This window comes from Thermobia domestica, chromosome 18 (genome assembly GCF_964235325.1).
Source record: "Thermobia domestica chromosome 18, izTheDome1.hap1.1, whole genome shotgun sequence".
Classification (NCBI taxonomy): domain Eukaryota; kingdom Metazoa; phylum Arthropoda; class Insecta; order Zygentoma; family Lepismatidae; genus Thermobia; species Thermobia domestica.
Genome location: NC_137471.1, coordinates 182765181 through 182782372, shown reverse-complemented (window position 1 = coordinate 182782372; position 17192 = coordinate 182765181). Strand labels below are relative to the sequence as shown.

At 35.4% G+C, this 17192-nt stretch overlaps 1 protein-coding gene across 3 annotated transcripts in view; it reads left to right on the top strand.

The window, feature by feature from the left end:
- Positions 1-17192, top strand: part of LOC145676077 (UPF0669 protein C6orf120-like) — a 123173-nt gene that overhangs the window by 27185 nt on the left and 78796 nt on the right. For all 3 annotated transcript variants that reach the window (XM_081746946.1, XM_081746948.1, XM_081746947.1), the window contains exons 2-3: positions 5634-5701; positions 16472-16596. In XM_081746946.1, the coding sequence (XP_081603072.1) occupies positions 5669-5701; positions 16472-16596 (158 nt within the window). In that variant the 5' untranslated portion in view covers positions 5634-5668. The remainder of the gene's footprint in view (positions 1-5633; positions 5702-16471; positions 16597-17192) is intronic.

Genomic DNA, 17192 nt, shown 5'->3' with positions numbered 1-17192 from the left:
ATCTTGTCTATGGCGTTGAATACATGAGCCGGATCATGTGTTTTGTCATTGCTTATTACTGCAAAACTATCCGTTTTTCATAATAATATACCAGTGCCGTAAAGATGGAGATTTACTCATTTTTCCAGTGATAACTCTGAATTTCACTTTTGCAGAATAACTGTCGTTTTCAGTGAAGTCCATGTGCGGTAAAATAGAATTCATATCTTGAAATTTTACACAATGCTTTTCGATAGCAATTAATTTTCTTTGTATTTTCTTGATGTAGTCATGAGTTAATAATTCGTACAGGTAAACCAGGAACATACAATACGAAAACAGAAAGTGGCACAGTTTTTTAAATGATATCATTGTCTTCGTATATGGCATATATAACACTTTCATTTTCATCAGGATCAGTAAAGACTCCCCACTTACTCCTTCCACTCCAGGACATTCACCACATTCTTGAAGAAAACAGGTGTCATTTTCTATGGAACATAATACTAATGAAAATAGGTCACTCATGAGCAGTGTGACCACCCAACAAAAATATTTCGTACTTATCTATGCAGAAAAAAAGTACTAGGTCTGGGGAAAAAGTACTAAAATTTTATCTGCTCCGTTTCACTCTCTTTATGACATTTTATGATATTAATATCTTATTAGAAGGTTTCCGGCAGCCCCCCTCCCCTCTGGGTGGGGGAGTGACTTCCACATTCTTGAAAGAACTCCGAACTTTTTAAAAGTGAAAATTTGATACAAACCGTGCAAACCACTTACACCTTCCCAATTTTGACTTTACCCCTGGCGGAATCCCTGCTTGATTGTCGTATTAGAACTCACTGTAAAACCACTGAAGTAACCCAAGTATGACAAATATAGAGGATGTCGGGATTAAACAAGAAACATCATAAAATGAGCTTATTGAGAAAATCGAGTTTTAATTCCTTAATAGCCTACCGTTTAAACGGATCACCAAATATGTAATACCGTTTACTGTGGTCATTTATTAGTTGGAGGAGGCACTTATGTCCCACTTCCGCTCTTGTAAATACCACTGTTGAAAAAACGCAGAAAAAGTTACCAGGAACAGTGAAATTTTCGTACATTGCCAAATTTTCATAAGATTCCTTTTTGTCTCCCAAATGTATTTATGAGAAAAGTACTAGATTTTTTGGTGAACGTACTAGAACACTAAAATATTATAAAAGATACTAGATCTAGTACGAAATACTAGCGGTGGTCACACTGCTCATGAGTATGACAACTTCAATACAGGCTGCACCTTTGATTTGTTGCAACGCAGTAGCAGCTAACTTCGCACAATACACGCATATACACCTCCCTCGCAGGTTGCGGACTGACCCACTTTGGTAGAATACTATAAAATTTCGAGTGATCCATTCTGTTTAAACAGTCCATAAGTTTCTGTGATGGAACGCGTCAGAAAACGTTTCGATTCTTTTAACTTTGTGTCCATTTTCAATCATTGTAATGACATCGCACTTATTGGGACTTCGACTGGAGCATTCCAAAACATCACTGAGGTAATAATTCAGGGCTCTTTGTAGATGGTCAGAATTTATTGGATGGCCGTTGTACGATCTGCGTATCCATATAAGAATTATAACTCTACCTGTCTCCATAGCTGAATGGTGGGGCTCCGAAGTTGACCATCTTCCATGTTTTCAACAATTCATAAATTGTACTGCCTGTCTTTGCTTGCCCATTACTTGGCGAAAAATTTTTTTTCGACAAAACAAAAGAAAAAAAAAATATGGGTCCCTTAAAAACATGTAAAGTTTCTATAATAAAAGTTTCAACAATAAGTGATATGGTGATGGTACATGCTCTGCCTGAATTGGAGGGGAAGGCACCTATTAACCCTTTCGCTGCGAAATTCCATTTTAGTCGAACTGATGATATAGAATATTTCGTAGCGATAATACATTGCATTGTGCTGCCAACTGGCGGTGATTCTTTGAACTAAAGCAGTGTTATATGAATTACGAGTCTCGCTTCATTTGCTAAGGTGTGCTTCAGTGCTAATTGGAGCAGTAAGTATGGCATCCAAAGAAAAGACAATGAGATAGCTGCGTTCTTGTTAGATTCTGAATCCGAAGATGAAGCTGGTTAATTCCGCATCAAAGTGATGATTTTTGACCAAAATTCAATAATAATAATAATAAAAATCTTGCTGGTAGCTGGTAGGACTGAAATCTTAGGGCCTAAGAGTTCGTTCTTGACGGTAGCAGGAATTACTCTTGCCGAATGTCATGCAGAAACTATGAATGTTACAAAATAATTTTCAAAAATTTCCTTTCGAAATAGGCTGGCAACACTGACAGATAAGAAGCATGGGGTTGGATGGAACACAGAACAGAAGTCTTTCGATATTGAGAAATATCAGGTTACAGATTGGGTGTGGATAATGTGAGGGGTGCAGAGAATCATAAGAATGATGAATAATAACAAAATTTATCTAGAAAATATCAAAACCAAAACAACACATTATAATGGCATGGCAATACTGACAATCAGGATGCGTCGGTGGGGGCACTCGGTCGAAAAAGTGTAAAACGCTTTTTCAGGCCAGCCACCCTGAATGAGGTTTTCCTGTGTTTTCCTCATTCACACCAGGCAAATGCCGGGGTGGTACCTAACTTATAGGTCCCAGGCCGCTTCCTTCCTTCCCTTTCCCCTAATTGTGTGCTCGCCGAGGGACGTCATCCCTCAAAACGTGACGGGCTAAATGGCCTAAGATGCCGACAGCCTAGAAAATCTACATCCTAAATCAGGATGCGTGGAGAGATCGGGGACAACAAATATACCTTTCTCAGTTCTTTTAGTGATATTTATATCAAGTTACCTGCACCTACGTTAAGAAAATATCACATTCTCTAGCAAATAATGTTATATATATTGTTGTAAATAGGTTGGCAACACTGACAATCGAATGTGTCAGGAGCGTAACAAATTAAATGATTTTCATACTGTGGTGACAGGTAGTATTTGTACAACGTTTGGTTTCAATTCTAAGACTTTCATTTTCTTATGAATAAATGCTAAAATTTGGGGATTGGCCTCAAAAATAATTATGCAGCGAAAGGGTTAAGCGAGAAGCACATTTTCCTTGTTTCAAGTGGCAGTCAGTAATACTTTTTCTTCGTTTTCACAAGAAATGTATGTTCTGTACAATTTTAAGTCGAATTTAGAGAAAAGATGTGTAGAAGAAGTACGTATCTACATAAGTAATTTGTGCTGTACAGCGTGGTCCGGAAGTGCGCGTACCCCTTCGAAGACAATGTTAATGGACATTCTTACCTGGACATGCTTAATGACTGGTTGATGCATCAACTGGAAGAAAATGGTATCAAAGACACTGTTGTACAGCAGGATGGGGCACCACCGCACTTCGCGATTCGCGTGCGCAATAACCTGAATTAGACGTTTCCTGGCCTCCAAGAAGTCCAGATCTGATGTCACCAGACAATGTTCTCCGGGGTTTCATAAAGCAACAAGTAAGAAACACTCGATATCACACAACGTAGAAATTACCAGCAGATGTGGAACACGCCTTTAACCTCCTAACTCCGGAGTATCTCCGCAAAACATCTGCGAGAACTTGGCGCAGAATTCAGCTGTGTTACGACATGGATGGTGATCATACCGATGTTTATGACTCTTAAAACTTCAAGGTAACTGTGTACAGACATTCTACCATAACTAACACTATACTGTTGAAACAAAGGGGAGGGGGGATACGTCCACTTCCGGAGCACCCTGTAGATGAAGCCTGCAGAACAACGCTGGACAGAATTTCAGGAGTAATAAAGCAATCCACGCAACAGAAAGGTACAACTTTTTATATAGTTAGCGTCAGTGAGGGTAATTAAAAGTTAAAAGACACTGGCTATAGAGGGTAATTACGAGATACCCGTCACTGATCTTCAACCACTGTAGGATAAATACTAATTAAGAGCACAGTCATTTAGTAACATCCTTCACAATGCTCTGTCTACATTTTTAAGTTTCAGTTCACAAAAGTTTGGATATACCAATTTTTTATTTATTTATTTTTTTAACAAACTCATTCAAAAAAAAAAAAGTTTTGAAATTTGAAATCCTACGATTAACTTTTATATCTACTCATGCAGTAATATCACTGTTGTAAAACCAATGTGTCTTGATGGAAGCCTGGTAGGTCAGCAGTTATAGGTTAAGTTGAATTTGTCCCTTAGGCTTTTGTTTCAGAATTACAAATTTTGTTGTTGTATCTCATTTTGCTTATATGGAGGGTAATTATAAGACGCATACTGGAATCTGTCTCTGTATCCTAGTATGTTAAGTTCCACAAAAGCTGCATTCTGTAGTTTAGGTACTCCTATACTCTTGTTTCTTAGTAACTTTCAAAGTTGTAGACCTACATTATTTTGTTGAAAATACCTTAGACTGCATATCAATGTATTAAAACGTAAAGAAATAGAAGTAGCCTAAGTTATTTTTAGTGAACAGCCTAGAACTTGGTCTAAATTTGTTTCATAAGCCTGTTTTGTAACCTGAAACTATCTAATATAGCGTATTAGCCTATAGGACTATTATAGACATTCACAAATAAGTTAGAATAACATCAATAGCTATTTTCACTTTCTTTCTTAGTTATTTTCTTGTAACTCAGACAAATATTTGTATATCTTTAGGTAATAAACACAAAATAACGAAGACTTCTTTGTCTCACAATGGACTCATTCATACCTCAATACCACCTACAGAAAGCTGGGAACAACAGGTGTCTCATAATTACCCTTTTGGAGGGAAATTGTGATACAGCATAAATTTGACATTTACTCTTCAGCTTATGAGATGACAGGAAATTTCTTGGCAGCAAGTTGTTACCCTATTACAGGCTTTTCAATGCTCCTGTATTTCCCGTTTTTCCTATATTTGCGTCTCTTCCTATAAACTCCTAGATTTCCTATATTTTAACGAAACCTATTTTTGTGGCACTGCTACTTCCAGTTGTGAAAAGAAGCCAATAAAGTGTGGGTGGTTGGAAGGTCTTTTGTCTCCACAGTAAGGTGGTTGAAGGGAGACTCTTCTGTGTTTCGTCCTTTCAATTATACTAAACAATATACAGTTAGCGAAAAAAGTATTCATACACCTACAAAATGAAACAAAAAATGGGTTAAGTTCCAAAGTTTGTCGTCCGTTTCTAGCAAAATTTTGAAAATTTACCTGGAAGAAATGAATAATTTGCTTCTTTGTGTGCTTGATAATGTTTAAGGCGAGCGAAAGTTGTGTTTATTTTCTTATATAAGCGGTTCTAAACATGAAACTATTTGGCAGGCGGAGGGAACTACTTGACGTAAGGTTACTGCATGGTAGGTTGTGGGAATGTAATGAGCATTTGTTTTGTAAACATGGCTGCAGGTATACAAACATTTTTCATTAGCATTGGAAAGCTTGCTATTAGCACCATAAACAGCTGCTTAGGTTAACTGCTTTCAAAAGTAATGTAAGCTGAGTAACGGGGAAAAGTTGTGAAGTCTGTCTCATAATTACCCTCACTGACGGTACTTAAAATAATAAATAATAACAATGTGCTTGTACTTTTATGAAAGGTCGTAATTGTTTTATTTCTTTGTTTCCAGGCGATGGCTATTTTTATTAACATTTTCATCAGAGAATGAAGACTCTTTTTGGATTATTTCTTTTTTCTGTGAGTATGTCATCTTTTTCCTTCGTTAATTGTGATACCAGAGACGGAATATTATAAAATTCAAATACTACACATGAATCACGTCTTTTCAGAAATGTTATTCCCTGAAAACGTAAGAAAACGAATTCAGGAGTAAAATAACATTGTACAGAGTATAATTATTTAACAATATGAATTGTCGCATGCTTATAATAATTTGTAAACTTATTTTTTAAACAATTCAATGACAAGATAAAAAAAATATGTAATCATCGAAGTTTAACGTAGATTTAACATTATAACAGTTTGTCCATAAAACATGTATTTGAAGTGAGTAAAGTTTGTACGAACTACCATAAAAATCTCTGCCTAAGTTTTGTGCTGGAATAAAAATTTCGGCAAATTTTTCTTTTAGGTAAGTCATTCATTTTTGATTCGTTCAATGATTCCGATTTCAAAAGAACTGATTTCTTAGAACAGTTCCTTAAATGTTTCGAAGAACTAGTTTCTCCGAAAAAGAATCGGGTTTGGAATCATAGTGATTCCTGCTGTCATTCTTTCACTAATTGTTCTAACATTGCTTTTCAAAGCAACGAAAAATTTATTACGACCCTAATTTCTACTCTTAAAAAGTCCTAAATTAATCAATATTTCAAATATTCAGCGTTCAAAATAATAAACGAAAATACTACACCAGGAACGGCCATATTTCCTAATTTCACAAAGCTCTAGAAAACAATTCATACAAACCTAAAACTTGACATTATATCAGAATTCATGTACCAGAAGCAAGTGAAATGACGCATGAATTTTTATTCACTTAAGGGGAGGGGGGACAAGCTCGCTAAACCCCCAGCACAATTACTACTATATGTAATTTTTTTTAAAAACATACATATTATACAAAAAATAACTACATAACTAAAAATTATATAGATGGTTAGAAGTCAGCTGCGTGCCTCCTCACTTTCAGTCTTCTCCACGAAAGGAGAAAAATAACACACTATCTAACATGAAATTCAAGTCCTACTTAATTTCAGTATTCCCACACTGAAACCAAATTTGCAACTATTCTCTTCTGTGTTTCAAACTTCACTAGATAATTTAAATAAGTTTAAATTACACAGAAATTCTTCACAAAATAACTAATTGAATGTAACGTTCATCGCGGAAAGTATTCATATCTCGAACACGGCATGTAACTGCGCGCCACATTTCACTTTCATCAGCACACACCGCCCGACCAGCGAGTACTCCAAGCTAACAGAAACACCGCTTGACCTTTCTAGTTCCTGCTATACAGGAGTCACTGTGACGTAGAGACTGGAAATGATTCATTCAAAAAACCGGAACATTGAACCAATTCACTGAATCGAAATAATGAATGAATTGCGTAAAGGAAACACTTGACAAAATTTCAAAAGAAGAGACTTCTAGTGCAAGGAATATAATACATGATGATGATATTTTCTTCTTATTATTTTTATAAGTTCCTTGTTTTCCTTGCATAGGGAACAGCGCAAGTTAAAATTAAGGAAATGAGATGAGTTGTAGAGATCTGCTGACGAAGGTGTTAGAGAACGCTATAACATTACAATTAACAGTACATAGTAAATATAAGAGTACGTTTCCAAAATACGCTACAGAAAGGTGGAAATACCAGCTATTAGTACTTTAAGCAGTGTAACTGTTACTGATAGCAATACACTGCGCTGTAAGCTGTAGAGTGACCGTAAATGTTTTTTTGGGCCAACGTACAAATTATATCAATTACACCATTTGTGGGCGTGACTTTACAATTAACTGACTAAGTAATTCTATGACCTTGGAACCCGGAGGTTCACACAAAGCTTCTCCCATTCACAAAGCTTTTCATTGACTTCTGTCCTTAGCCAGCTGGATCCAGTTTCTACTTTGTATTCCTATTTCTGCAAGATCCATTTTAATATTCTTATTCCATCTGCGCCTACGTCTTCCTATGGTCGTTTTCCGATTGGTCTTCCAAAAATCAAATGAAATCTTTGAGCTTTACGTCCCACGACTATGCCGGCTAGGCTAAAGGAGACGGTGTTAATGAGAAATCAATGAAATGGTGGGAGGAAAGGGAGAACCCCGAACCTCCACCACAAAGTTCACTTGGCGCCAGCGGGGATCGAATCAGGGACCCCCAGCACCAGAGGTGAACGCTCTACCACTGAGTCACCGTGGCCTCTAGGTCTTCCAGTTAAGACTTTGAAAACGATCCTACTGTTTTCCGTCGTGGCTACATGACTTGCCCACCTGAGTCTCCTAGACTTAATAAGCCTGACAATTTTTGGTGAATGGTATAAATTATTCAGTTCTTCGTTATGAAGCTTCCGCCATTCCCTTTCCTCTTGGGTCCGAATATTCGTCTCAGGATTTTATTCAGTCTACGGTCTTCCCTCAGAGTAAGCGACCATAGAGAACAACAAGCATGATTATCGTTTTATATATTTTAAGCTTCAAATTCGTCGACAGAATTCGCCACGACAAAAAGTTTTAAAGTGAATAATAACGCGAATTCCCTGCTTTTAATCGACATCTAATTTCTTAGAATTACATATCGAAATGAAATAATAATAATAATAAACTAGATATATCAGATAATTACAACTCGGTATTAAGAATAACTAAAACTGTACGAAAGAGAAATTTAATAAATAAAGAAAAACTTTCCATGTTTAACGATAAGATTACTTAATGATATGATAGCGTAAAAATTAAAATTATACTCACTAGAGCACCCAAATGGCAATGGCAAACAGTTGTTAAGTCTCTTCGTAAGAAACCGGCATTTTGAAGGGAGTAAAAAAATCCAAAATATTTACTTAATAGACCGTAGATTCCCAAAGTGGTCACGACATATCGGTTGAGAACCAGTGCGTTAGACCAACGAAGAGAGCTATTATATAATTTGTACAGAGTTAAGTTTTAAAATATAAATACATTCTGAATTCATGTTTATATTTTAAATTAATAATTTTATTAATATATTGATTCATGACAAATTACTTCTAGTAGAAACAGAACCCATCGTGGAAATAAGAAAAAAAAGTGCTAGTGATTTGACGAGAAGTGAATCAATAACTGTTCTCTATTGGTCTATCCTAATTATTTTGTAATGACGTAGATTTATCACGAAAACGACACAGAACAATCATCTATAACACTAGCTTTCTATTTTTTAATGTTCGCGGTTCGCGAAACAAGGATTAATTTGCAGACTTTTAACGGTAGTAAAGAAAAGAAAGAAGAGCTCTCTGATAACTTCATAATTAGAGTTTTTCTTTCCGCATAATTCAAACAAGGTTTAACTTAGGTAACATATATATTGGTTGGAATGTAAGTTTTTCTTAGATTCCGTCCTTCGTCACTTCACTTTTGTAGAATTCTCTAAAGGTACATTCCAGACAAATGTTTTCAACATGTCCCGGAACATTCTTTGACGTTGGATTTGCCTGTTTTGTGTTTCAATTCCTTCATCTGCAGATTTGAACTTAGTAGTACTATATTTTAGACCAGAGTTTCCCAACCTGGCGGTCGCGAGAGGGTTTCATGGGGCTCGCGAAAATAAGCAGAAGTGATAAATATAATTAGATGTATTACCGGAGCATATTTTTCAATATTATTTTGAATTTCGTTCTGATAGGAATATTTTTATTTTTAAACATACTGTTAAGAACAACAAAAAATAGGTCTACTAAACATTTTCAACAGGCGCAGAGTTGTTTAAAAATCAATTTAAATGAAAGAGGTACGATATGAAACTAATGAGAACTGCATATTGAAATACCAGAAAAATAAAAATCTAACAACACTTGCATAATGAAATACAATTAAAATTGAAAGCTAATGAGATACCTGAGCATGGTGTGATTTCACTAGGGTGGAAATGACCAATTCAATCTTCGTGACGCACATTATCAAGTCATTTTCAACTGATAAGCGATTTTTTCTCTTTTAATGCTTACCATGGAAGAAAAAACACTCAGGAGATCCTTCGTGGCTAAACGGTTAGGGTACGCGTCTTTGGCGTGAGAGACCCGAGTTCGATTTCCGGCAGAAGCTCATGTGGTGCGGATTCTACGTTAATGTGTTTGTCCACGTCTCATATATCCTCGCTGCTGAACAGGACATTAAGCTCAAAATTAACTTAAAAAACAGTCCGGCCAATGGTATTCATTTTAACACAGTATGTCGAATCGGATTCCATATTTCTAATATGAATGAACTGAGTAAAGTTGGCTTTAATCTATTTGCTTTCAGGGAAGTTACTGTATCCACTATATATAAGAAATGGACTCTACTATTATAGAAATAGATGAATATCGTAAGATCTCCGCAAGAGGTATATTGAAAATCCCACACGAACGTATTACAACCAGAAATTATAAGGGGCTCTCTGGCAAGAGGATGTGATAAAATGGGGGTCGTGATAGGAATTTGGTTGAGAACCACTGTTTTAGACTACACAGTCAGCGAACATATACTGCAAAAACAAGTTAACTCTTATAGTTCGGTTACGTTATTATTTACCAATTACCTACAACACACAATGTAACCTCTTAGAGTTTCTCAATAGGTCATATTCCGTGTTAACGTAACTCTGGATTCTTGTCCGTTAAATCCAATAATATAACACTCACTTTCATAACTCACTGAATCCTGGCTTACATAAAGAACAAATTCAACAATCGAATTGACATTTTGTTTATTCTTCGAACAGACTGCTACCAAATTCATACCATCCAAACCTTCCTCACGTGCAGGTCATTTTAATTTGATAAAATAGTATTGTTTGTTTTGAAATCACTCCAAATTACATTTTGATCTTGATTCACTTATTGATCGAATAAGTCGCACAATACCCGACATTAGTTTGACGCCTTGTTGTTGTTTCAGAGCTTTTGAACTAAAACTACCACCAATTGAATTTGTTTGTTTTTATTCTGCATTCATAGGCATTAACTTTATTTTGTTATTGGAAATCAATGTAAATTTGTTTTCATACTGGCCTAGGCCTTGATGCAATTGACCTCTGTTCAAGGTGCTACCACCTATTTGTTTGCAGTAAATGAAAAAGAAAACATAATTATATTCTGGAAACACCTCTCCAGTACGTAAATTATAACACTAGCCAATAAAATTTTACCTTTTTTTCTGTAACCGGCATGAAGACAGCTAATCTTTATATTTTCGGGTGTGCTGATAACGAAAATGTTAATGAAAATGCAAGATTAGCTCTCGTTATCAAGTTATGATAATTTTACGTTATTGCCTATATAAGCTTATACATGTATTTACCTTGTTGATATTCCTCGAAGCAAGGTCACTCAAGGCACAACCGCTTTGTCTGGCATGTGTAGTTTTCTGCTGGTGATTCCCTGATTAGTGTCCAGATGCACTCTACTTTCCCTGGTATCTCAGTTCCATGTTCGAAATTTGCTGGTGGAAGCGTTCCCCGTGCTCATCGCTTGCAGCACCACAGTTGTCAGGAAAGAATTGAGGATACATCAAGGAAGAGTTTTATTTCGTGGAAATACCATGTGTTAATGGAATTGTCATACAAAAGTTACTATCATTCAATGGTTTGATAGTTCTCGCCAGATCATGAGTATAGCAAAGCTCATGGAAGATCTTTCACGATTCAACCAGAAATGAAGACTCGGGACAAGATATGCAACATACATGAGGAGCCCAGAACTTGTCCTGGTCCCCGATTTCACAGCCAAAGTACAGTCTGTACGCCTTTCTAATATATGAAGTTGTTGGCCTCATTTGCAATTTCAATGTAGCCTGGTTCATGTAACAAAATAATTAGGTAAATAATTAGGTTCATGTAACAAATGTAACAAAAATAGTCAGCACTGTTTACGCATTTGCGAGGCATATTGAATCACAGGAATTACAATGACCACACACACTAACTACGCTTCAATTACACATTCTTCCAACACAGCAACACAACACAGCTTGCAACAGACAGAAACTACGCTTAAATGAAACACGCTCTACTCCTCCCTTCCCTTCTCCTTTCTCTCCCCCCTGTTGGTACGAGCCCTGGCTAAAAATAGCGACAAAATACACACAGATATTGTTGCCTGTAGGAAACTTAATCACTTTGTCTATCATCAGCGGGATTTCGAAGCCTATATGGGAAGGGATTGACAATAAATGCTAATAAAATATAATTATAATTAGATGCACCACTCCCTTTAACTTGAAAACGAGATTTAATTCGAGTTTTTCATTGTCGTTTTCGTTATCAACGTGATCGATTTAGTTAACAAACATTTATTCCATTAAAGTTATATTTTCACTGTTGGCTAGTGTAATCAATTACATGATTGCAGTTAGCAAGCAGTAAACTGTAAATAAATTAAGAGTAATAATAATAATATAATAAAGTATGAGACGTACCTTCAAAATTATCGATCTCATTAACTTAATTGCTCCTGATAATGATTAAAATAACGCAGGTCGGATTTGGGATTTTTTTTTTTCAACTTATCATTAGATTAATAAACTACAATAACAAAGGGATGTCTGTCTTTCAAGAAATCACTTTCCTTGTGTGTCATTTTAAAATATTGTGTATCATGTTATAACAGAAACTAAACATTGATTACGAAACCACATTGTATCATAAAGGTTATAGCATTTCTTACTGCCATTTAACTTAAAATTCTTCTTCTTTCTCACCTGAACCATACGTTGGTGAGCAATATAGAAATTTTAAAACTTTTCTCTCCCTTGGGAAAGCTGTTTTATACTTTGATAAGGTCTTTTCTTCGTAACTGTATCTAGATATTCTATCCTTATGTTGGTTTCCCTTCTGCTTTTCCATCTATTAACACGGTGATCCAATCGGAGTTCCGAATACGATGGCCAAGCAAGCTGTTTCTTCTTTTTCCTATTATCTTCATGATCTGCCGTCCTTCATTAGTTTTTTTTAGTACGTCTTCATTCCTTTTCCTTTCGGTGTATGAAACGCGCAGCATTCTGCGCCAACACCACATTTCGAATGCTTCCAGCTTGGATATTTGAGTTTTTTTTTTAGTGTCCACTTCTCTGATTTGTAAAACGTCACATTCCATACTACTGTCTTAATAAATCGTTTTCGAATGTCCAGCGACACATTTCTTGACACATTAGCAGTCATCTTTAGAACTTAAAATAAGAAAAAACAATTTGTAAGCAAGTATGAGAGATAAGTGCAACAGTTAGTCGTTCATTACATCTAAAATCAATTCAAAGTAAGAACCACACCTGAGATAAACAAAGCAGTTTGTATTACTCCGCGTCAAGCACGTGGTTCACGGCGAGATTTCTGCTTCGGTCAGCTGTTCTTTTTCCGTATGTTCGTCGATCTCAAAAGCAAGATATATTTCACTATGCCATTCACTAACACAGTAGGATTGTTTTCCAGCAGTTTATTGAACGTTTGAAATAATTCGTTTTTCCCCGGTCTTCAATGGTTTTCCTTTCAGATGTTTCATAACTTGACACTGAATAGAAGCACTACATGTAGCTGCCATGTTTTCAAATTGTAAGGTAACTATTGGGGGCGGGACTTAAAATGACTGTTGCAATCTCTGCGTTTCTTAAGGACAGCCATTACACTTTTTTAAAATACGGTTTTTCTTATTTATGATTGTTAAGAGCAATTCAAAGTACATTAAATTTGTACCGAAACATATTATATAAATGTTTATTCTCTACTACATTTACTATCAACCTCTCTCTCAAGTGTTTAACATTTGTTGTTATAGATACGTATCGCTTTGGATGTTAGCAACACTGTGACGATTGTTTTTTTTTTTTTTTTTTCTCGGTAACAGAAGGTAAAAATCACAGAATATGGCATATTTTATTTTGTCAGTAATTTGTAATAGTATATTTTGCTCCGTGAATTAATATTTTTTCGTCTCGTCTAACAAATGGATGAAGTTAATTATAGGAAACAATGTGAAAAAATAGTTCCTCTCTTTAACCAATCACAGATAAGCAATTACGTCAATCACGGAACTATATTTATAACTTCAGCCAATTACATTTCATTGTAGTACGTCATTTATTTATCCCAGATGTGTTTCTTACGTTGAATACAGAATAGTATAAATTGATAAATTTATTAAAATCAAGCTTCATACAACAATACTACGTAATTTTTATTTCTACTGTAATTCTGTGTCTCATATGCACTTCGGCACTAAAAGCACAAAGGAGGGGCTTGGTAACTCAATGGTACAGCGCCTTCCTCTGGTGCTTGGGGTCCCTGGTTCGATCCTTGTACTGGACAACATCGTGTCCATGGATTTTCTCGGGATACGCCTGCATTCTCATTCCACCAATTCTTCCATTATCATTCACTTGCTTTAATCATCCGTCTCCCTTAGCATAAAGGAAATAATGGTAACTCAGAAATGAAGTTCAATCAATATATAAGTGTTTTTTTTTTTAACTTCTGATGTAAGTAAGTTTTAAAAATAAAATGAGATCTTATAAACTGGTTGTGTATGTAGAAAAAAAAACTGTTGAGAATGCTCCAAGAGTATTGCCACAACGAACTTAAAAATAATTAATTTTTCTTATTAACTTCTACAGGCTTTATACCAATTGTTCTTATGTACTTTGCTATTATAGTCATTAAACAATTCTTGTAATATAGCTATCCATTTATAATTTCCTTGAGTACTAATTTTTTTTCAGGTGTTATGTTCTAAGAGTTCTGTTAAAACGCTCTACGATGTGTTATTTCACGAAGACATGTGCTCAAAATTCAAAAATTCTCTAAATAATATCTCTCTATGACACAGTTTCCGAGATATGACTCCTTAAATCTCCCGAAATCGGAACTTTTTAGCCCAATATTTCGAGAACGGTAAGAGTGATGCGAAAAATTCCATTACTTCTTTGAGATAATTTTTGATACTCTATCGAATGAAGGGTTCGAAATTGAAAAATTCGCAAATAACAGACACACACACACACACACACATACAGAGACAGGCAGAGAATTCAGTAAATAACTTTTTAAATTCGTTCAATGTTTACAGCGATTTTTTCATAAAAGAACTGAAGAGCTATCAAGTCTTCTCCATACACTAACAATCCGAGAGTCCTATAGATATTTTTAGACTGCTGCTTTATGCAACTTATATAGTTAACAGTGAAATATAAAATTTATTTCTGTATACGCAGGTCATTGCAAAAGTCATGTCAACTATCTTATCTCGAAAATGGAACGAATAAAAAAAATTCTGCAATATGCAAATGGAAGGTTAGTTCATATGTAAACGTTACTTGTACGAGGATGAATGATCACACACATCACCATAAAGATATAGCACGAGAAAAAAAGACGAAAATTTTTTTGCCGTTTCAAACGTGTTTTACTGTCAATTGCAACAGTATACAATAGTACATTACAAACTACACGCATTCTATGCAATCAGGAGTCTCCCCAAGAATCCACAAGACTGCAGGTCACCATGACGCAGTAACGTGACGTGACGCTAGATGGCAGTCCTTTCCAGGAGAAAGAAGAGTGAAGAGGGACCACAGCGGAATCTGCTCGCGCGATGAGGATGAGTATTAGTGGGGCATCTGCCATATTCAGCAGACTTATAACCTTGCGATTATGATTTGATACCAAAACTGAAAAAGCTGTTGCGTGGAACACGCATTCGAAAACGCGAAGACATTGTCACGACAGTAATGCGTGAGATCCGAAGATCCGCTCGTGGTGAGGCCACAGGTATTCGGCGTCTTCCACAGCGTTGGCACTGTGTGATGGATTCTTCGGAAGACTACTTCGAGGGTCTCTAAGATGTTACAGGTACTTGTTCCTCCCCTGTACTGATGTGTACTGTTGCAATTGACAGTAAAACAAGTTTGAAACGACAAAATTGTTTTCGTCTTTTTGCTCGTGCTATATCTTTATGGTGGTGTGTGTGTTCATCCATCTCCCTACATGTAATGTTACATAAGAACTAATCTTCCATTTGCATATTTCAGAATTTTTTTATTCGTTACCATTTTCGAGAAAAAAAATAGATGCATGACTTTTGCAATGACCCTCGTATAATTGAGTTATAAAAACATGGTTCTGTATAAAATTTACGGTTTTCAGTAATTCTGGAGTCACTTGCCACGTGTGTAACATTAAATGTAAAGTGTATTTCAGTGTTTACGTGAACATTGATTACGAGCTTAAAGTGTATAAGTTACATCAAGAAAGGAAGAAGCAGCATCTAAAATGGACTTGCATATTCTTAGTGTTTAAGGAGTCTCTTGTACACTTATACAGAAGAATTGTTAACTGTTTATCTTTTATGAAGAAGTCGCCGTAATCTCTTTTAAAACATAAACAGCTAATTTATCAAGAGCTAATATGTAATACATAAACTACTAATTTTTAGAACTCTTGCACCAAAAGTGCGACCAATATAAAGTGACACCATCTTCATATGAGTGACTTAACCTGGTGAACAATGCTGCAGAATAAATGGTTGAAACTACTGAATACTCTTAGTAGACATAATGAACTAAGTCTTGCAGTTATGTTTTTTTTTTTTTTTTTTTTTTTTTTTTTTTTTTTTTTTTTTTTTTTAATGATTAAAACTCCATCAATTTTTGTCTTTAAGTAAACTTTGAATAGTTATTAAATCTTGCCATATGGCTCTTTGTTTTATGAAATACCTTGAAACAGTAGTAATAAATCTCTTGATGTAATCTTACCTTGAAATTTTCGTCTATTTGTTCCAGGGCGTTGTTTCTGTATGTTTATGTGACTATCTTCTGCATTCTGTTGAAGGTGAAGTTGGAAGGGGAAATTACACCTACTATAGCTTAATGTATGAAGGCCCAATCTCATTGCAACTATACACGCTGTAAGTAAAAGAATAATTTTAGATTATGTAAATTGTCATGGAAACTTAACTACTGTTCAATATTTAATTGTTTATTTTTATATATATACATTTTTGACGCTGGCACTGTTATTTATTTGTTTACTTATTTATTTTCACTGTTGTAAAATGATTAATATTATCCCTTTTAGGATTTCCACTTTTCGAGGTAAATTTTAGACTTTCAGTCAAATAGCTTCTGCTCTTTTTATTTATCGTAGGATCGTGCTTCATACCTTTTTTTTTTCACAATAGAGCATCCTTTCCAACGGCACCACTCGCTTCTCCGTATTATATACCAGAAACGGGAAAATCGGGAGTTTTCGATTTTTTAATTTTTGTGTTCCTCTGGCCCACGCCTGGGTTCACGTAGGGATCTGAAAATCTCTTTAAAAATATATAGTTACGTACACAATGCGTGTGCAAAATTTCAATCTTGTGTCTTGGAAACAAAGGGCGGAATTTCTTTTTCTTTTTTTTCTTTTTTTTAATGTCTGAAGGTGACCCATTTATATATATTCTAAAATTTTACTGCGTCATTACTATTTGGCATAGGTACACCTTGTCTCAAAAAGGTT